The sequence below is a fragment of the Salvelinus alpinus genome, chromosome 13 (genome assembly GCF_045679555.1).
Source record: "Salvelinus alpinus chromosome 13, SLU_Salpinus.1, whole genome shotgun sequence".
In the NCBI taxonomy this organism is placed as follows: domain Eukaryota; kingdom Metazoa; phylum Chordata; class Actinopteri; order Salmoniformes; family Salmonidae; genus Salvelinus; species Salvelinus alpinus.
In genome coordinates this window covers 47002729-47024495 of record NC_092098.1, presented here as the reverse complement: position 1 = coordinate 47024495, position 21767 = coordinate 47002729, and the positions used below count along the sequence as shown (strand labels likewise).

The 21767-nt window shown below is 41.5% G+C and overlaps 2 protein-coding genes across 5 annotated transcripts; both read left to right on the top strand.

Moving 5' to 3' along the window:
* The first annotated feature begins 512 nt into the window (after positions 1 to 512).
* On the top strand, positions 513 to 4010 carry LOC139537799 (V-type proton ATPase subunit e 1-like). The gene is made up of 3 exons (XM_071339593.1): positions 513 to 759; positions 1016 to 1063; positions 3208 to 4010. Exons 1-3 carry the CDS (start codon positions 665 to 667, stop codon positions 3299 to 3301), a joined length of 237 nt encoding a protein of 78 aa, XP_071195694.1. The 5' UTR covers positions 513 to 664; the 3' UTR covers positions 3302 to 4010.
* Positions 4011 to 4431: 421 nt separating this feature from the next.
* crebrf (creb3 regulatory factor) lies at positions 4432 to 21726 on the top strand. 4 transcript variants are annotated; one of them, XM_071339591.1, is made up of 9 exons: positions 4432 to 4563; positions 11194 to 11384; positions 12839 to 12898; positions 14925 to 16164; positions 16756 to 16950; positions 17369 to 17558; positions 19351 to 19424; positions 19655 to 19777; positions 21295 to 21726. In XM_071339591.1, exons 2-9 carry the CDS (start codon positions 11376 to 11378, stop codon positions 21411 to 21413), a joined length of 2010 nt encoding a protein of 669 aa, XP_071195692.1. In that variant the 5' UTR covers positions 4432 to 4563; positions 11194 to 11375; the 3' UTR covers positions 21414 to 21726. The 4 variants fall into 4 exon arrangements, with proteins under 4 accessions (XP_071195692.1, XP_071195690.1, XP_071195693.1 ...); XM_071339589.1 differs by having other exon boundaries at positions 12773 to 12898; XM_071339592.1 differs by having other exon boundaries at positions 4440 to 4563; positions 11282 to 11384.
* Positions 21727 to 21767: the final 41 nt, after the last annotated feature.

The following is a 21767-nucleotide window of genomic DNA, read 5'->3' as shown; positions in this document are numbered from 1 at the left end:
GCTGCATGGATGTTTCACCTGTAAAACTTTAAGAATTATCTTTCACGATTGACAGTGAGAAATGTGTGAGGGGGGTGACCACAAAAAAATGTGTGCGTAAAGTAAAAGTTAAAATAAACACATGTGCAGAACATGATACAGTTCTTTCCAGGGGCGGGACCGGGGCAGAACGCGGCGGTTACCTACGGATATGCAGCCTCGGCCTTGTTTCTATGGAACCTTGCTGAAAGGTTGCCAGTAATGGACAAGCTACGTAAACAGAAACGGTACGGTAGATCTGTCTTTAAACTATGGGCACCTTCGATAGATAATTAGCAGAAATAGTTTGGCGCTTCTGTTTTTCATCACTGGTTATTTGGACAAATCACGATTTCGCAGCTGTTTCGCGTCATTCGAATTTCGGAAGGGACATTCGGTCCATGGACTTGCCCGTAACTTGCAAACAGAGAGCGTGGAGCTCAAACGTAATACTTGTTACTGCATTAATTTTGTTACGCACTTCTACAATGTATCAACAATGGGCTACATTATGCGTCGCGATTCTTGACGTAGGCGCTTCTTCATGTGACCTGACTTCCCGATGTGCTACTAAAGTTCTGTAGTTCTCATGGACTTCTCGTGAATTCAACATTCTTAAATCAACAAACAAATCATAAGACGCAACATGGCTTTTGCCATTCCTATGGTTATAGTTACACTGTTTTGGGGATTTGTTGGAGGGGTGGTACCATGGTTTATTCCGAAGGGACCAAACAGAGGGTGAGTATGGAGTATTGCGGGGCAGAATTCATTTTCTACTGTGCAGGAAATGTGAAAGAGATGAGAATGAAAAATAATCCTGGCTGTCGGATTTTATTGTATAATATCAATATTATATCACAAAAAGTTAATGAAATGTATAAGCAAATTACGTTTTTGTAATAGCCCACTCTGATGGTGTGGCTTTAAACTTTAGAAAAATAACATGTTAATTCCATTGCATTACTGTATGAATGGCCATATCTGCTTCTCACAGGGTCGTCATTACCATGCTAGTATTGACTGCAGTTTGCTGCTACTTGTTGTAAGTATCACGATTTTTTTTTAAATCCCTTGTGAAATGTATAGATGTTTTGCTATATAGCACAGGCTTCATTCAACTTGTGTGTTCTTTTTTCTCTCTCGACAGAGCAGTGTAGTCACGTGGGTTGCGCGTCAGCCAGGCTAGTGACCTCTGAGCTAGCTAGTGACAGGCAAACACATACCTACTTATTAACTTATTAACAACAGTTAAGGAAGTTTCTTTTAAAATTATTCATAAATATTATCCTGCCAACCACTATATATAGAAGTTTAAAAAAAAACATGCATTCAAATTGTACTTTTTGTAATGACCACCCAGAAACAATGTATCTTTTTTGGCATTGTATTCATGTAAGGAATCTGTGGCAATACATCAGTACATTTATAATTGTACACATTTATGAAGATTTTACACTATTATGGAGAGATGTACTGCTTGTATTCTTTACTTATGATAGAAATAAGTTGAAACAATTTTATGTAATTAATTTCATTATTCTTTTGGCCAAATTTCATATTCACAAATGTAATTTACAAACAAAACACCACATTTTCTTACCTTGCAAAAATAAATTGAACTATATTTTAAGACAATTAAATAGACACATAGACAAACAAAAAAAGCTGTTGTGATGCTGGAATGTGATATTGTACCCCCTAGCCCCGCCCCTAGCCCAAATGTCCTTTTGTATATTCTTTATATATACTTCTGTTCCCCATGTACTTTTTGTATTGATTTGTTGTTAATAAAAAAAGAAAAGAAAAGAAAAAAAATGTAAAAACATTGTGACAGGCATGCATACGTGCTATATTGTTCCACCGGTAGGGGGCAGTAATTACAAGGCATCGTGTGCATTCATTGGTTCCATAGCTCTGCCAAGAATGTGAAAGAAACAGAATAGCCTTTTGTATTTAAGTGTGTGAGAAACCAGTGTGATTCACACGAGGATCAAATTGGTGAACTTTGCCCTGAAAAACTGGGAGAAGTTGCAAGGAGCTCAATAAGCCACGTCTTTGTTACAAATCCACTGTCTTTAATTGGGGCTCTGTTCAAGTATTTATGAATCTTCTGTTCACTTTGTCTATTTAGCCTGTATTCACATTTTACAGATAACACCACTTAAAGGGGAAATCTGCAGTTCAAACTATTTACAAAGCGGTCAGTCCACCACTGTTTCTGTAAACAGCTGAGGGACGGGGCTAGAGAAATGTAACCACTCTCAAATTAATACAGAGCTATGGATACAAGATATAAAAAGTATTGTTTTAATCATGTTTTGAGGCTATATATTGTTTGTTTATAATTAAATTGTTTTCAAACAACAGAGGAAAACAAGCTAATTTGGGTTCTGGGTTAGAAAGTTCAACAAAGTACGTGAGGAAATTCTAAGTTATATTCTTCAAGAATCAATGGCTATATAATCAATTTAAAAGTGGGGGAAAAAAGGATTGCAGATTCTCCCTTCAAACTATGTTGCCTAATGAAACCACTCTTGCCAGTTATCAGTGTTTTATGGATAAGGTAAAGGTCTCTGTGCTTCAGAACAAATACCAGAGAGTGGGCTATTAGTTGCTGCCAAATATGACAGCTGGCCTGATTATAGCACAGTCAGATCCATCCAGGCGGACCCAAGAAACAGTCAAAACAAACAGCAAACAGTTACTTGGATTGTCTGCTGCATCTATTTACATGGCAACTCTTTTTGATAAATATTGAGCTTGTGGAGCAGCCTATGCCTGTGTGTTACTGAGCCTTTGTGTTAATGAACCAGCTGACGACAGTAGCTGGCCACAACATTGAAAGAAAATGTACAAAACAAGCACAGTGCATTGTCTCCTCAGTAAAATGTTGGGAATTCATGATGGAGAGAGGTTTGCTGAACAACTCCTTCTTTGCTCTCATTTAAACAGTATTTCATTGATCACTCCACAGTACATACTGTTATTGTATGTTGCATCATTCTTTTTTTTACATCATTGGATCTAAAAAACAAAACAATCCACATTCTGGCTTTGTTCAAATTAAAGATGAATTCAACACAAAGATGATAAGAGTGCTTGAAGCAGATGAGGAGAGTGCATAATGAATATGCTAATTGTAAGGCCATCGTAATGTTTTTTTTTCTCGTCCCTGTTCTTTCACAGCTGGTTGATAGCCATTCTCTCCCAGCTGAATCCACTGTTTGGACCTGCTTTGAGTAATGACACTATTTGGTATCTGCAATTCCACTGGCGCTGACTCTGCCCTCGACTCTGCCCTCAATGACTGAGAAAGGCACAGGAGGACCAAAGGCATCATAAACCTGTCCATTTAGCTTTTTTAACTTTATATCTGACTCTTGGTTTACCTAAGATAATGGTAATAAATATACTGAAATAGCTTGCCAGATGGAAGTCATGCTAGCCTGTAAAACAGTTAGCAACATCTAGGGAAGCTATATCTATGTAGGAATTTGAAAATGAGGGGGCAAGCACATTGAGTGAAAGTGATTGTTTTATTTCTTACTGCTGAGTAATAGCCTCTTCTATTGATAGAGGGGGGCTGGCATGTGGCCGGGGAGCGCAGGCAGATCTAAGTCCTCCAGACTTTCCCACAGGCCCTGAGCTCAGACCCTCCCACCAATGGAATCCTTGGTTTTGTTTATATTTATTTTATTAACCACACAGTTACTAAGTATTTTCGGGTTAAATGCTCTTTCAATGTAGGATATAGGATCTTCAGCGATGATTGGATTCACATGACCTTGCTCATCCTATCAGCTTTGTGTTTCTCAAATCTCCTGTTGTTTATTTATCTCACCCAACTTGTCTGTTACAATTAATATTTGAAGGTGCCTCAAAATCCACTTTGTGATTTAGTTTTTGTACTGTATGCACATTTTTGGGGACACAATGTGCCCAAGCATTTCCTGTACAGGCAGTAATGTTGACTAAATGAGTTAACCTTGTCTGTATGTTCCATGTTTATCTTGCCCTGGACAATTTTTTCTCAACATAGTAACAATGTCAAAGCACAGTACATAACATATAGCATTATGGCAGATATAATCAAAGATGGTATTTATACTGTACAGTATAATATTTGTAAACCCTAATGACTTGAGTTTCATGCTTGCACCAAGCAAGTGTAACCTAGAGCCTTTGGAAATATATAAGTGTCATTATTGAATTATTTATATTACTTCCCTATTATAAAAATGTCTGGATAACTGTATTATAGCATCTGAAGTATGTGCAATGCTCTGCATTGTGTGCAGTAGTATACTGTAATTTAGGTGCAATGTTTTGGGTCAATCTTAAAGCTTCAGTGCGATTGGTCAGTGAAGGACCACGTGACTAGGTAGTCACGCGCTTTCCAAGGAACCCGTCAGGAAGAAGAAAAACAAAACAAACGCAAGAGAAAGGCAGCGTGGACTCCATTGAAATTGCTTTGTTATTGCTCAGATAGGAATAAACACGAAGCGAAACACGACACAAAACGTTCATATGGGGTTTCTAAAGGTGAGCTGAACGTTTTTAAAACCATTTGCCAAACTTTGTGGATAATGTTTCTTCGTTGTATGCTTGTTACCTCTTGTCTTGGTTAGCTGGTTATATCGTGCGGCTGTGAGAGGGGCGGGACGGAGGCCATACTGGAGCTAGTTGGTAGGGAACAAGATTGAGCTATTTTCGCGTTAAATCCTGCTGAACTAAAACGGCTTACTTATTTGACAAACCATTTTTTGTTGTATCAGGATAACTGTAGATATGTGCATGCACAATGTAGCTCCTTTCAATAGCTTGAATTGTTGTTTACGAAATTATTTGTATTTGCAAGATTGACATTTTGTGATTTATTTTTGGGGGGATCATACGGGTGTTGAAAGAAGGTGCTGTGAATCAGGCATTACCCCATTAATGCTTTTTGGGTCAAGTAAAATCAACATCCTCTTAGGGTACACGCCCCCCACCCCCACCATGCTGCTACAGAGCTCGAGAAAAAGATCTAGAACATTCTAGGTAAATTGAGCAAAGAATAAAGACAGCATTTGACCGAGTTTGTTGACAAATTGTCATTTCGGGGATTGAAGGGCGTCAACTAGTCGGGACGGTTGTCGATGCTTACTTTTGTTCAGTGTCACCGAGATATCCACGTCGTGTGTTTATAATATTGACTAACTAGATATGCGTGTTCCCTCAGTAATTTATGATAAGATGATTACATAGACCTCAGTAAAAATGATCTCCTATGCGAATTCTGCCTGTCAAGGGGTCATTTTGCATGTATTTAGTCAGCTATTTAGGCCATAAAAACAATCCTTTTAAATTGCTTGTTGTTTTCAGTCTCAACCTACAATGAAATCTCCTGCTATTGACAGCAAAGCCGACCATTCGTGCATATCTGGAGGCGGGCTATAACTGCGCTTTGACCAATAGGGCTGTTGGATTACGTGGGTGTTGGCCCAGGATAGTAGTACGTTAGTTTGACGTTGTACTTGTTTGTGTTGGGATCCATGTTGAGGCAGCCTAAAACTATTCATTCAGTCGATTAGTGATTGTATTTTTGTTGTTGTTGATTGATCACTACAATCCTGTACTCGAATATATACATTTGGCCATATGTCTCTTCCGAAAGTCAGATATTGCAGAGGTATTATGCTGAGTAGTTAACGTTAGATCGTCCATCGTCATGGCGTGTAACGCTAGACATCTAGTCCTATATCTATACTGAACAAAAATATACACGCAACATGCAACAATTTCAAATATTTTACTAAGTTACCGTTCATATAGGGAAATCAGTCAATTTAAATAAATGAGGCACTATTCTATGGATTTCACATGACTGGGCAAGGGTGCAGCTATGGGTGGGCCTTGGAGGGCATAGGCCCACTCACTCAGGAGTTTTTTTCCCCCACAACAGGGCTTTATTTCCGATAGAAATACTGCTCAGTATACCCCATGCAGAAGAAGAAGCCGGATGTTGAGGTCCTGGGCTGTCGTGGTTACACGTGGTCTGCGGTTGTGTGGCCGGTTGGACATACTGCCAAATTCTCTAAAATGACAATGGAGGCAGCTTATGGTAGAGAAATGAATATTAAATTCTCCAGCAACCGCTCTGGTGGACATTCCTCAGCCAGCATGGCAATTGCAGGCTCCCTCAAAACTTGAGACATCTGTGGCATTGTGTTCTGTGACAACTGCACATTTTAGAGTGGCCTTTTATTGTCCCCAGCACAAGGTGCCCCTGTGTAATGATCATGCTGTTTCATTTGCTTCTTTATATGCCACACCTGTCAGGTGGATGGATTATCTTGGAAACGGAGAAATGCTTAAATTTGTGTGTATGGAACATTTCTGTGATCTTATTTCAACTCATGAAACATGGGACCAACACTTTATATGTTGCGTTTATATTTTTGTTCAGCGTAGTTTATAGGTGGTAGATCTGAAGACTTTTAGCCCATTTCTGCTGTAATTCTTTCCTACATGATCGATTTGCCCCTGTAAACTTAGGGGTGACCAGTGTTGCAAATTTGATGTGGAGTGCGCTGCAGGCTGAGAATACCACACACATTCTTGTCTTGACTCTTTGCTCAACATGTCCTCAAAGCAAGGTTGTCATTACCAGCTGTGGTGGTTAGACCAGGAGGATATCCTTCAGAGTACATGAAAGAAAGATGTCTGCCTCAGTGTATTGGTTAACTTTGTGATAATAATAACATGGTAATAACTGAGATAATAAAACGGACCTAAACATCCTTGTTACAGAAATTCAACAATAATCCTGAAACAGTCCATTTTGTATATATATTTTGTACAGTATCTCAAATGTTGCCAGCCTTGCAGACAAAATCAATGCAATTTAAAACATCTAGGCTATGTAGATGTACACTGAACATTTAATGGTATGTCTCTCAGGCGTAGTCAGTTAATTATTATAAGGTTGCTGGTGCTGCATTTAAATCCTGGTTTTGTTTTGGTATTGGCCCTAGACCTATAAATATGCTTGCATGATATTGATAGAAGTTGCCCGGTAGTATTAAGTTTGCGTGACTCATCTTGCCATGTTTATAGCCTACTTTTCTGTTGTAGTTGTAGAGAACATAGCTATTTCTCTCTGTAATTAATTAGCGAATGGAGATGACAACAAATAATTCCTGCTACCACTACCAAATTGGCCTATCACACTTGAGATTATTATCTCTCTGTTATTATATTATAAAGCCAACACACGTGGCAAGGATTCAGTTCAGCACGGAAGCGGAGCTTTCTCTGTAGGATGCTACCTTCAATATTAGCAGAATAATATGAAACTTGGATATGCTGGTGATAGATTTTTTGGTGTGCTGCAAAAGGGGCACAGGAGAGGTCCCTTCCTGTGTTTCTAAAATATACCTATGCTGGCCTTTACACCAATGTTTTTTTTGTGAAGCATATCAGTTGGTGACGGGGTAGCAATTGATAAAGTAGAGTATCACAATATTATCTTTGACGATATTTATATACAATACCAGTCAAAAGTTTGGGCACCTACTCATTCCAGGGTTTTATTTTATTTTTACTATTTTCTACATTGTAGAATCATAGTGAAGACAATCAAAACTATGAAATAACACATATGGAATCATGTAGTAACCAATAGAGTGTTAAACAAATCAAAATATGTTTTAGATTCCTCAAATCTAAAACATTGCTACACCCTTTGCCTTGATGACAGCTTTGCACGAGCATGGCATTCTCTCAACCAGCTTAACCTGGAATGCTTTTCTAACTGTCTTGAAGGAATTCCCACATATGCTGAGCATTTGTTGGCTGCTTTTCCTTCACTCTGCGGTCCAACTCATCCCAAACATCTCAATTGGGTTGAGGTCGGGGTGATTGTGGAGGCCAGGTCATCTGATGCAGCACTCCATCACTCTCCTCCTTGGTCAAATAGCCCTTACACAGCCTGGATGTGTGTTGGGTCATTGCACTGTTGAAAAACAAATGATAGTCCCACTTAGCGCAAACCAGATGGAATGGGGTATCACTGTAGAATGCTGTGGTAGCCATGCTTTAAGTAGGCCTTGAATTAAAAAATAATAATAACTGACAGTGTCACCAGCAAAGCACCCCCACACCACCTCCTCCATGCTTCACGGTGGGAACCACACATGCGGAGATCATCCATTCACCTACTATGCGTCTCACAAAGACATGGCGGTTGGAACCAAAAATCGCAAATTTGGACTCATCAGACAGACCAAAGGACAGACTAATATCCATTGCTCGTGTTTCTTGGCACAAGCAAAGTCTCTTCTTATTATTATTGGTGTCCTTTTGGTAGAGGTTTCTTTGCAGCAATTTGACCAAGAAGGCCTGATTTTCTATTATTGTGTGCATGTAACTGTACTCATTGTTGTCAGGGATCAGAGAAGTTGGGTTAAATGCAGAAGACACATTTCAGTTGAATGTATTCAGTTGTAGAACTGACTAGGTATCCCCCTTTCCATGGTTGTAAAGAGTATGTTATAAAAAAGATGTAGGTCCATTATTTTCTACATACTTTATATCTGGTTTAAGTTAACACAGAACCCTCCCCCCACCCCTTTTAAATGGTCAATTTGCTGGTAGGCTGGTTTAGCCTCAATGTTTTCTGTGTGCTTGTGAGTGAGACCCTCCCACCCTGAAGCTGGTACAGGAGTATGACTGTCCCTTGTATCTGTCGTTCTTTCCCCACACAATCAGATTGTGAAGTGGGCTCATGTTTCCTAAGGCCTGTGGCTTAATGCCTATGGCTTAATGCCTTTACAATTGTGTTGAGACCTTTTGAAGCCAGCTAATGCATAGTGAAGTTTAATGTCCGTCAGGAGCAGCTTGTGACATCCATTGTGACCAATGATATATACAAAAACTAGATTGCTGATGCTATGTATTGGCCAATGAGAGGCTTTGAAGCCACCGGTCGGCCATATTGGTCATCCTCAGCTGCAGCCCTCCATAGGAATTAATGGAATTGCACAGTATTTCAATGAAATATTTCAAGGACAAATTTACATGTATTTATGTTTTTTTTTAGGTTTGGGTGGGGACAGTAACATTAATATTGAAAAAAATTCAACTTTAAGGAAACTGGCTTGCTATATATTTGATTTGCATGTATAGCTCACATAACACAATTTTAAAAAGGATGCTTTAAGGTGTCTGTGATAGAATAAACATGAAAAAAAACAATGTAGACTTTAATAAATGCATTTCTATAGCTTCCAAAAAGTTTTTTACAGCGGTGGGGGAGTAGTAAAATGGATCAGCGATGGGGGAGTAGTAAAATGGATCAGCGATGGGGGAGTAGTAAAATGGATCAGCGATGGGGGAGTAGTAAAATGGATCAGCGATGGGGGAGTAGTAAAATGGATCAGCGATGGGGGAGTAGTAAAATGGATCAACGATGGGGGAGTGGTAAAATGGATCAACGATGGGGGAGTGGTAAAATGGATCAACGATGGGGGAGTGGTAAAATGGATCAACGATGGGGGAGTAGTAAAATGGATCAACGATGGGGGAGTGGTAAAATGGATCAGCGGTGGCTTCAGAACAGTGCTCCCTGTCTGTCATCTAGTGTATATATAAATAATTGATTGTGACCCATATGTCAGTGCCCATGGTAAAATGACTTAACCTGTCTGCATAGCATACTGAAGAGCCCATTATGCTTTAGTCGTGATCTCCTATTTCAAAATCTTGCGCCAACAAGGCTAAGACATGTAGCCTGCCCTAATCCAGATGGACTACAGTGCTGTCAATACTGGGTGTGGGGCATTATTTCGGCCTTCCTTTCATCTCCATATTCTGCCGTCAACAGAAACCTATCATCAGAGAAATCTGACTAGGAAGTGAGTGGTCAATCGTAAGCGTAGGAGAGAGGCCTACTCTGTAGCGTGCATTTTAGAAACTGTTGCAGTAAGGCATCACGCAGTGTGTTTTTAATGTCCAGGGGGATGTTTCTGTGTAGAGAGGACAAAGATATTAAAATGGCAGAGTGCAGTAGCCAGGCTGGCAGGCAGTTTCGCATGGCATCAGCACATTGCAGCAAGGGCTTCCCCACAGTGCCTCCCAAAACACAATCACCCTCATCTGAGTGGCTCTAACAGGTGGGTGTATTTTCAGGACCAGGACTGCACTCACAGCACATTACTTTTCCTTTGCATGGCATTTTAAGACTCATCAACACATCTCGCTTTTAAGGTGAGCTATGTGTAACCAGTAACATACTGACTAGGTATGCGTAACCAGTAACATACTGACTAGGTATACGTAACTCGTTTCAGCCAGGGCTACTGCTCTGTTTTGCAGGCTATGCTGCCGTGTCTGTGTGTCTCTGTGTGATGCTGTGGCAGGCAGAGAGAAGAGGAGGTGGTGTTTTTCTGTTGGTGTTTTTCCTCTGCGGGCAAAAGCTGCTGTGTGAAAAGCAGACAGGGGTGATAAGAAGCTCATTTGACTGAGTTGGCAAACCAGGTGGAAAATGTCATCCGCCACTAGAGGAGCTGGGTTGTTTTGCTCTGTGTCACAGCTGGCCACCACAGTGCCCTCCCTCCCCAGCATATTTCTCATGATTTGTTATGCAAACGGGGTCCAGCGACTCTGCTCCCTCTCTTTGTGACTCTTCGTTGGCAGCGGGGAATGGTAGCTAGCTAGAGTCGTTTTAAAAATAGCCTAGACACAGTGTTTATTCAATGCTCATTCTGTCTCGCATCAAACTAATCTGCTGCCTGCAGGGAGGGCTCCCAGTGTATTTTCTGGATCTGAAATGCTGCAACCGGACAATGTCGGCAACTTTGCTCGACTATGTATTTTTTACAAACATGGAAGCCCCCCCCCCCCAGTTTTGCACTGAGTGTAACCAACACAGTCATGAGTTAAGATATATCACACTAGAGTTGATAGAAGTAGGCTATGTGTTCTGATTTAAATGAACAGCCGGTCTTGACAGTTGCTCTTAGAAGCCGTGTTTGACGATCTGCACAGAATCTCAGCTTGCAGGCTAAGTGACAGTATTATGTGTTTGAGGCGTATAAGATCGTAGGCGGGGAAGTAGGAAAATGTGCAAACATATGTAATATCTTACTAATTGAACCCTTCCATTCCCCCTGTGTTCTCATCTCTCTCCAGACACCAGGCATCAGACGAGAACTAGACTTCCATGAGTTCACAGAGTTTTCCACAATAAAGAAGACTCTTTTTGTTACTTAACTCATAGATTTTTCTACTGTCGGTTGACATCATCCGAAGACGACTGGGACACGAGTTCGGAGGAAAAATTCCCAATAAGGAACAGAGATCGGTGCTCGGCGATGCCTCAGGTAATGGAAGGGAAGTTCTTTAGAAGTGGTCCAGCTTTAGCCAGTTGTTTCTCCATAGTCTTGCAATTTACCAACTTCTGAAGCGAAAACAACTAGGTTGCTGGACAGTTAATGGACAGTCTGTAGCCTAAAACTGACAGACCTCAGTCTAGTTGCCCTGCAATTACACTGTGGATGACATAGCCACAGATGGAACAATGAGCCGGTTAGTTAGAAAAGTCTTTGATACAGCTGTCAGTGGACAGACAGCCTATGGCGATTTCCCACGTCCATGGGAACATTCCCCTTTTTATCCATGCTGACCCAACCCCACAAATGTTGTTTGTTCACTGTTACTCTCCATGCTTAACTAAATGTTATAGGGGCAATCTGCAGTTGGTGCATACATGAATTAAAATTAATTAATTAATTAAAAATTTAAAAAAATTAAAGTTCATTTTATATATACCCATTGATTCTTACAGAATGTAATTTATAATTGCCTCATGACCGTAGTTTAAAACAGATTGCCTCTTTAAACTACAACTATACTGAACAAAAATATAAATGCAACATGGAACAATTTCAAAGATTTAACTGAGTTACAGTTCATATAAGGAAATCAGTCAATTGAAATAAATAAATTAGGCCCTAATCTATGGATTTCACATGACAGGGTCGCAGCCATGGGAGGGCATAGGGTCGCAGCCAGGCCCAGCCAATCAGAATTAGTTTGTCCCCACAAAAGGGCTTTATTACAGACAGGAATACTCCTCAGCAACCCCACCCTCCCCCCTCAGACGATCCCTTAGGTGAAGAAGCCAGATGTAGAGGTCCTGCCTGTTGTGGTAAACATTCGATTTACATTCAATTCCCTGGCAACAGTCTGCGGTTGTGAGGCCGGTTTGACATACTGCCAAATTCTCTAAAATGACGTTGGAGGCGGCTTTATGGTAGAGAAATGTAACATTAAATTCCCTGGCAACAGCTCTCATGGACATTCCTGCAGTCAGCATGCCAATTACACGCTCCCTCAACTTGAGACATCTGTGGCATTGTGTTGTGTGACACAAATGCACATTTTAGCGTGGCCTTTTATTGTCCCCAGCACAAGGTTGATATGCCACACTTGTCAGGTGGATGGATTAACTTGGCAAATGAGAAATGCTCACTAACAGGGATGTAAACAAATTTGTGCACAAAATATGAGAGAAATACGCTTTTATTTCAGCTCATGAAACATGGGACCAACACTTTTACATGTTGCATTTTTTATTTTTGTTCAGTATAATTATCTCCCTTCACTCTGAAATGGAAAAGCTGTATTTAAACATGTTCTTCAGAGTATTATAACAGGACAACAGGAATTGCAACAGGTTGAATAGTTTGGAATGTTTATTTCCCTTTAGCCCGGCATCAGTGGAATGGATCTTCCCTTTGGGGATTTCTTTCAAAATTATACTTTTGCTGATCAGGTGCTGACCAGCACGGACCTGTTGGCGAGTAACACAGACCCAGACTTCATGTACGAACTGGTAAGTGTTGGCCTCATTCATTACAAAACCCACTGATATTGCCAACTACTTTTTCATTGGCAAGTTTAGCAAATTTAGGCATGACATGCCAGCAACAAACGCCGAACCTACACATCCAAGTATAACTGACCAAATTATTAGAGACGAGCGTTGTCATTTTGAATTCCGTAAAGTGAGTGTGGAAGAGGTGATTTTTTTTTTGTTGTCTATCAACAATGACAAGCCACCAGGGTCTGACAACTTGGATTGAAAATTACTGAGGATAATAGAGGACGATATTGCCACTCCTATTTGCCACATTTTCAATCTAAGCCTACTAGAAAGTATGTGGCCTCGTGCCTGGAGGGATGCAAAAGTCATTCCGCTACCCAAGAATTCCGCTGCCCCCTTTACTGGCTCAAATAGCCGACCAATCAGTCTGTTACCAACCCGTAGTAAACTTTTGGGAAAAATGGTGTTTGACCAGATACAATGCTATTATACAGTAAACAAATTGACAACAGACTTTTAGCACCCTTATAGGGGAGGACATTCAAAAGCACAGCACTTATAGAAATGACTGCTATATTGTGGATAAAGAGTTACCTAACAGAACACAGAGGGATGTTCTTTAATGGAAGCCTCAAACATAATCCAGGTAGAAGTAGGAATTCCCCAGGGCAGCTGTCAAGGCCCCTTACTATTTTCAGTCTTTACTAACGACATGCCACTGGCTTTGAGTAAAGACAGTGTGTCTATGTATGCGGAGGATTCAACACTATACACGTCAGCTACTACAGCGACTGAAATTACTGCAACACCTAATAAAGAGATGTAGTTATTTTCAGAATGGGTGGCAAGAAATGTTAGTCCTAAATATTTAATTCAAAAGCATTGTATTTGGGACAAATCATTCACTAAACCCTAAACCCCGACAAAATCTTGTAATGAATGATGTGGAAATTGAGCTAGTTGAGGTGACTAAACTGCTAGGAGTTACCCTGGATTGTAAACTGTCATGGTCAAAACATGTTGATACTACAGTAGCTAAAATAGAGAGAAGTCTGTCCATAATGAAGCGCTGCTCTGCCTTCTTTACAACACTATCAACAAGGTATATCCTACAGGCCCGAGTTTTGTCTCACCTAGACTACTGTTCAGTCGTGTGGTCAGGTGCCACAAAGAGGGACTTAGGAAAATTACAATTGGCTCAGAACAGGGCAACAAGGCTGGCCCTTAATGTACACAGAGAGCTAACATTAATAATATGCATGTCAATCTCTCATGGCTCAAAGTGGAGGAGCGATTGACTTCATCACTACTTGTTTTTGTAAGAAATGTCGATAAGCTGAATGCACCGAGCTGTCTGTTTAAACTACTAGCACAAGACATGCCACCAGAGGTCTCTTCACAATCCCCCAAGTCCAGAACAGACTACGGGAGGCGCACAGTACTACATAGAAATCAAATTTGTTGCATACACATATTGAGCTGAAGTTATTGCAGGTGTAGTGAAATGCTTGTAAAATACTTGACTACATGGAATTCCACATCAGGTAACTGAAGCAAGCAGTAGAATCAGATTATTATTTTTTTTAAACAGATAAAAATACACCTTATGGAACAGCGGGGACTGTGAAGAGAGACACACACACACACGCACGCACGGGTACAGACACACGCATACTTACACTTACACTAGCACACGTACATTGTAATATTGTTGTATGGTGGTATTATACATTTTGTATTGTAGTGGTGTAATAATGTTATATGATGTACTGTTTTATTTTTTGTTTTATGTGTTATGTAAGTGCCTTAATGTGTTTGGACCCCAGGAAGAGTAGCTGCTGCCTTGGCAACAGCTAATGGGGATCCATAATAAATACACACAGAGAGGCAGGACAGGTGGTGTAGTAGAGAACACAACATGCTATGACAATACAATAAAAAAAATGTAACGTTATTTACACAGAATATTGTTGATTGAAGATGGTTGCATACTTATCACACTATTTTCATCTCTGTACTTTCTTTTCCTCCCCAGGACAGAGAAATGACTGCTTGCCTAAGTCCTAGAGTTGATCACTTCACGGTGGGGGACTGCAAGGAGATGGAGTGTGGGGAGCACCTCATGGAGCTGGTGGACAGCGACCCGGCCTACAGCTCGAACTTTGAGCAGTGGGATACGTACTGGGAGGACCTGACCAAGTACACCCGTTTCACCAGCTGTGACATCTGGGGCACCAAGGAGGCAGGCCTGGATGACTTCTCCAGCCCTTACCAAGACGAGGAGGTGATTGCCCGGACCCCCACCTTGGCTCAGCTCAACAGCGAGGACTCGCAGCCCCCTGTGTGTGACACACTCTACCACCCTGATCTGCTGATAGGGGGCCAGAAGCAGCACACCTCCCTCCACCCACTCTCCCTGAGCAAGAAGACAGCCGCCCGCCCGGGCCCCTCCTCTTCCTGCTCCAACCTGGTCAAGAACCCCCTGGGCGACTTTGCCAAGGGTTCCCAGAAGGCCACCTGGCCTGTCCCCTCCAGCACAGAGACAATGTCCAAGGCCCAGGGAACCAGCAAGATGGCCACCCTGGGCTACCACTGCAATGACTACGTGCGCAAGGCAAAGGTTCGCATCAGCATGCCCCACCGGCCCCTAGTCGACATGCCCATGGCCTCCCATCAGGTTGAGGCTGAAAACCACTTCACATACAGCAGCAAGCCCCCAGAGCTGGCCACCACATCTGGCTGTGCTGCCCCCGTGGCTGCTCCTGCTACTGCAGCCTCCGCCTCTGCCTCCGCCAGCACCCTGGCCTATGAGAAGACGGTAGAGCTGCCTCGCCGGGAGATGCCACCCGCCTCAGTGGGCACGTCTGGAGCTGTGCCCCCTATGCTCCACTACCCTGTAGCTGGGGCTGGGGCCAGCGAGACCCTGGTGACTGCCAGTGGGACTGACCCAGTCTCTGACAAGAAGAAGGAGGAGGAGCACAACTACTCCCTGTTCCTAACCCGAGCCAGGCTGGCCGGGAAAGCCCTCACTGAGGAGGAGGAGGAGGAGGAGGAGGAGGAAGAGGAGGAAGAGGAGGAGGTGGGGGAGGACGAAGAGGATGCTGAGGGGGTGGAGCTGGATGAAGATCTCGATGAAGATCATGATGAGGGTTTTGGCAGTGAGCATGAGCTCTCTGAGAATGATGATGAGGAAGATGAGGAGGACGATGATTATGAGGGGGATAAAGATGATGACATGAGCGACGCCTTCTCCGAGCCAGGTAGCCATATATCAGGTAGACATTCACCTTTTTTGAGACTCACATTGGCCCCGAGGCCAAAGTCCAAGCATGTACCTTTATAGCAATCATTTTGTTTTTCCATGTGAAGTGAGGTTGGAGTCGCTGAAGGTGCTCTCTTCAGACCGGCAGTTTATTACAAATGTCAGCTCCCTGTAATAGTAATGATCACTTAGAGTTCTGGATGGGAATATCTTTGTAGCTGCAGAGTCCCACGGAAAGGAAATATGTGATTGGTGAACTTATTCCCTGTTGGGAGTTCCTGGCCTGGCCCGGCCCATTGTGGTCCAGTGAGTCAGGATTATAAATGGATCTTGAGAATGGGGTCATGTTTCTGCTTTGGGTGGATGTTAGTGTGACCCTGGCCATGCTCTGAGATGGAACAGTATAATCAAGGGTTTATTTAAGCAGTTTTATATGTGGAAGGCTCTCTGATCGACTGACCCTGTGCCATTTTCTCATCCTCGCTCTCTCTCCATCTTCATCTCTCTACCCTCACCCTTATCTCCCTTGCTAATATTTTCTCTCTGGTCCTTCTTTCTCTCAATTGTGTCTTTCGCTCTCTCCCTCCCTCCCTGTTGTGATCAGGATGTGACAATGACGCGGTGGAGGACGTGAAGGGGCTGACGGCAGGGATCTCCAGGAAGAGGGGCAAGCGCCGCTACTTCTGGGAGTACAGCGAGCAGCTCACCCCCTCCAAGCAGGAATGCTTGCTCAAGCCCTCTGAGTGGGACAGGGAGACCCTGCCCAGCAACATGTACCAGAGGAATGGCCCACACCACGGTGAGACACACTTTATCATAAACACACACATCTGGTAAGTGGTGACATGTACAAGCACACACCACAAAATATCTATTGCACTACAATCATGTGAAGAAGTATGAATTCCCGCATTTACACATACAGTTGATGGAAGCCACACTCTTCATAGTTCATCGATTACAGTAGATCACATCATACAGTACATTCTACCCTGATAATGTATGTAGGTTATACATTTACATTTACATTTAAGTCATTTAGCAGACGCTCTTATCCAGAGCGACTTATAAATGTAACATTGTTGTTCCATTATTTATAGTGTACATTTTGGGGTTTTTAATGAATCCATTTGAGATACAAATGTGTCTGACTGTCCCTGCTGACTAAGGGACATGTCTCAGTGGTTAACTGGCTCGGTGATGGGCTGTGTGAACAGGGAAGTACACTCTGAAGAAGTCTCGGCGGACAGATGTGGAGGACTTGACCCCTAACCCTCGCAAGCTGCTGCAGATCGGGAACGAGCTGCGTAAGCTCAACAAAGTGATCAGTGATCTGACCCCGGTCAGCGAGCTGCCCCTCACAGCCCGCCCACGCTCCCGCAAGGAGAAGAACAAACTGGCGTCCAGGTACTGGATACTCACCTTGAAACCTTGTTCAACTCTTGCTCTCCAGAACCTTCACTTTCTGCTTTGTAACAGTTAAATTTGATACATGCTACTACTACTACTACTACTACTAGTAGTACTGTCACTACTACTACTACTAGTAGTACTGTCACTACTACTACTACTACTACTACTAGTAGTACTACTATTAGTACTGCTATCACTGCTAGTGCTATCGCTGCTGCTACTACTAGTGCTATCGCTGCTAGTACTATCGCTGCTAGTACTAATACTGCTAGTACTAGTTTTATCACTACTAGTACTACTACTATCACTACTACTACTACTAATGTCACTACTACTACTACTAATGTCACTACTACTGCTACTATTACTACTACTACTACTAATGTCACTACTACTACTACTAATGTCACTACTACTGCTGCTATTACTACTACTACTAATGTCACTACTACTGCTGCTATTACTACTACTACTACTAATGTCACTACTACTACTACTAATGTCACTACTACTGCTACTATTACTACTACTACTAATGTCACTACTACTACTACTAATGTCACTACTACTGCTACTACTACTACTACTACTAATGTCACTACTACTACTACTAATGTCACTACTACTGCTACTATTACTACTACTACTAATGTCACTACTACTGCTGCTATTACTACTACTACTATTACTACTACTGTCACTACTACTAATGCTACTATTACTACTACTACTACTGTCACTACTACTGCTGCTATTACTACTACTACTATTACTACTACTGTCACTACTACTAATGCTACTATTACTATTACTACTACTGTCACTACTACTACTGTCACTACTACTGCTGCTATTACTACTACTACTACTACTATTACTACTACTGTCACTACTACTAATGCTACTATTATTACTACTACTACTATTACTACTACTGTCACTACTACTACTACTACTATTACTACTACTGTCACTACTAATGTCACTACTACTAATGTCACTACTACTACTGTCACTACTACTAATGTCACTACTACTAATGTCACTACTACTGCTATTACTACTACTACTATTACTACTACTGTCACTACTACTAATGCTACTATTACTACTACTACTACTACTATTACTACTACTGTCACTACTACTAATGTCACTACTACTAATGTCACTACTACTAATGTCACTACTACTGCTACTATTACTACTACTGCTACTATTACTACTACTGTCACTACTACTAATGCTACTATTACTACTACTACTACTGTCACTACTACTGCTGCTATTACTACTACTACTACTACTATTACTACTACTGTCACTACTACTAATGTCACTACTACTAATGTCACTACTACTAATGTCACTACTACTGCTACTATTACTACTACTGCTACTATTACTATTACTAATGTCACTACTACTGCTACTGTCACTACTACTAATGTCACTACTACTGCTACTATTACTACTACTGCTACTATTACTACTACTAATGTCACTACTACTGCTACTATTACTACTACTGCTACTATTGCTACTACTAATGTCACTACTACTACTACTGTCACTACTACTAATGTCACTACTACTGCTACTATTACTACTACTGTCACTACTACTAATGTCACTACTAATGCTACTATTACTAGTACTACTAATGTCACTACTGCTGCTACTGTCACTGCTACTACTACTGCTATTACTTCTACTACTATTACTACATAAGGTGTGTTCTTGTTATATGTATACCTTTACACACGCTGTTTGTCTCTCTGTTCAGGGCCTGTCGGCTGAAGAAGAAAGCTCAGTATGAGGCCAACAAAGTCAAGCTGTGGGGTCTGGGCACAGAATATGGTATGTTGATCAGTTATGTTGAATAATACACTTTTCCCATAGTCGATTTCCCACTTGGTTTCCGTTTTCTACATTGTGCAATTGGTAGACTGTCAATTGTCCTTCTGTATAATTAGTGGTTTAGGGAAGGAAGTTTATTATGTGTTGTGTTTGTAAATAGCTTTATTGCCAATCTCTTTCTCTAAAAATAAATAACAATTACATTGCCCTTGTTTTATTGTTTGTTCCAGATCGGCTTCTGTTTGTCATCAACACCATAAAGGAAGAGATAGTGAACAGAGTGCAGGATATCTGCGACGACAAGGGAACTAGCATGACTGAAACTCTGGACAAACTCATCCAAGAGACCCTTGGTAAGATGATGATGTATTTTTCGTAAGTAGCAACAGAAATAGGACACACGTTCCGCTAGCGGAACCCCCCCACAACATTCCGCTGAAAAGGCAGCGCGGGAAATTCAAAAATAATTTTTAGAAATATGTAACTTTCACACAATAACAAGTCCAATACAGCAAATTAAAGATAAACATCTTGTTAATCTACCCATCGTGTCAGATTTCAAAAATGCTTTACAGCAAAAACACAACATATGATAATGTTAGATCACCGCCAAGTCCAAAAAACACACCGCCATTTTCCCAGCCAAAGATAGGAGTCACAAAACGCAGAAATAGAGATAAAATTAATCACTAACCTTTGATGATCTTCATCAGATGACACTCATAGGACATCATGTTACACAATACATGTATGTTTTGTTTGATAATGTGCATATTTATATCAAAAATCTCAGTTTACATTGGCGCCATGTTCAGAAATGCCTCCAAAATATCAGAAAAAATTGCAGAGAGCCACATCAAATAACGGGAAATACTCATCATAAACTTTGAAAGATACATGTTTTACATAGAATTAAAGATACACTTGTTCTTAATGCAACCGCTGTGTCAGATTTCAAAAAAACTTTGCGGAAAAAGCACACCATGCAATAATCTGAGACGGCGCTCAGAAATAACAACATTTCTCCACCATGTTGGAGTGAACAGAAATACGAAATTACATCAAATATTCCCTTACCTTTGATCATCTTCATCAGAATGCACTCCCAGGAATCCTAGTTCCACAATAAAGTGTTGTTTTGTTCGATAATGTCCGGTATTTATGTCCAAGTAGCTACTTTTGCTAGCACGTTTAGTAAACATATCCAAACGCTCGCGCCGGTCCAGGCGAACTCGGACGAAAACTTCAAAAAGTTATATAACAGGTTGAATAAACTGGTCAAACTTAGTAGAGAATCAATCTTCAGGATGTTATCATATATATCCAATAACGTTCCAACCGGAGCATTCCTTCGTGTCTGTAGAAGTTATGGAACGCAAGGCGATATCATGAGGAAAGAGCGTGACCAGGAACTGGCAATCTGCCAGACCACCGACTCATTCCCCTCTCATCCGGCCCCACAACACAGCATAAGCTTCATTCGACGTTCTACAGACTGTTGACATCTAGTGGAAGGCGTAGGAAGTGCAAACAGATCCATATCTTAGAGGGATTTGAACAGGCGATGAGTTGAATATCGACCAGCCTCAGAATTTCCACTTCCTGTTTGGAAGTTTGCCTGCCATATGAGTTCTGTTATACTCACAGACATAATTCAAACTGTTTTATAAACTTCAGAGTTTTTTTCTATCCAATAGTATAGAAAAATAGTATCCATAATAATATGCATATATTAGCATCTGGGACAGAGTAGGAGGCAGTTCAATTTGGGCACGCTATTCATCCAAAGTGAAAATGCTGCCCCCTATCCCTAAAAAGTTAAACAATGGCTGTTTAAATAAACGTGTCCTTTTTTTTTTTTTTTCTGCAGTGAAGTCACCAGTTGCCGGGCAGACGTCTGACTTTGTTAACCAGATCCTAGAGAACACTGGCAAGGGGGATCCCACTGGAGGACTGGTCGGGCTGCGCGTACCCACGTCTAGAGTGTAGATGGACCATGTAGAGGTTTGGTGATGGCATACTCAAAGCCATCCGCGCCATTCTTGTCCCACACTGTAACGGCTCACCCTCTGCATGGCCATTCCATCCAGGAATCGCATCACCATGCCCTGTGGGAAGACATACATACCACGCTCCAAATGTATGTATGTCTTCACACTGTGAGCATGCGCTGAAATGAAACTTAGTATCTATCTCTGCACTAGTAGTCTGTTACTCGCCATTTGTGCACATGGCTAGTGCACGTGGCTAGTGTCTTTAGGGCCGCAGTGTTTGCGAATTCAAAGCCAATATATGAAAAATACCTCCCGAAATGTTTGTTGGAAGAAAAGAAAAAAATCAAGC

What these genes read in the sequence shown, in the direction of transcription:
- LOC139537799 (XM_071339593.1), top strand. Translation starts at nt 665, where the DNA reads ATGGCTTTTGCCATTCCTATGGTTATAGTTACACTGTTTTGGGGATTT. An exon ending in CCGAAGGGACCAAACAGAGG is followed by an intron (nt 760 to 1,015) that starts GTGAGTATGGAG and finishes TGCTTCTCACAG; the next exon opens with GGTCGTCATTACCATGCTAG. An exon ending in GCAGTTTGCTGCTACTTGTT is followed by an intron (nt 1,064 to 3,207) that starts GTAAGTATCACG and finishes GTTCTTTCACAG; the next exon opens with CTGGTTGATAGCCATTCTCT.
- crebrf (XM_071339589.1), top strand. An exon ending in GCCAGGTAGCCATATATCAG is followed by an intron (nt 16,165 to 16,755) that starts GTAGACATTCAC and finishes TGTTGTGATCAG; the next exon opens with GATGTGACAATGACGCGGTG. An exon ending in GAGGAATGGCCCACACCACG is followed by an intron (nt 16,951 to 17,368) that starts GTGAGACACACT and finishes CTGTGTGAACAG; the next exon opens with GGAAGTACACTCTGAAGAAG.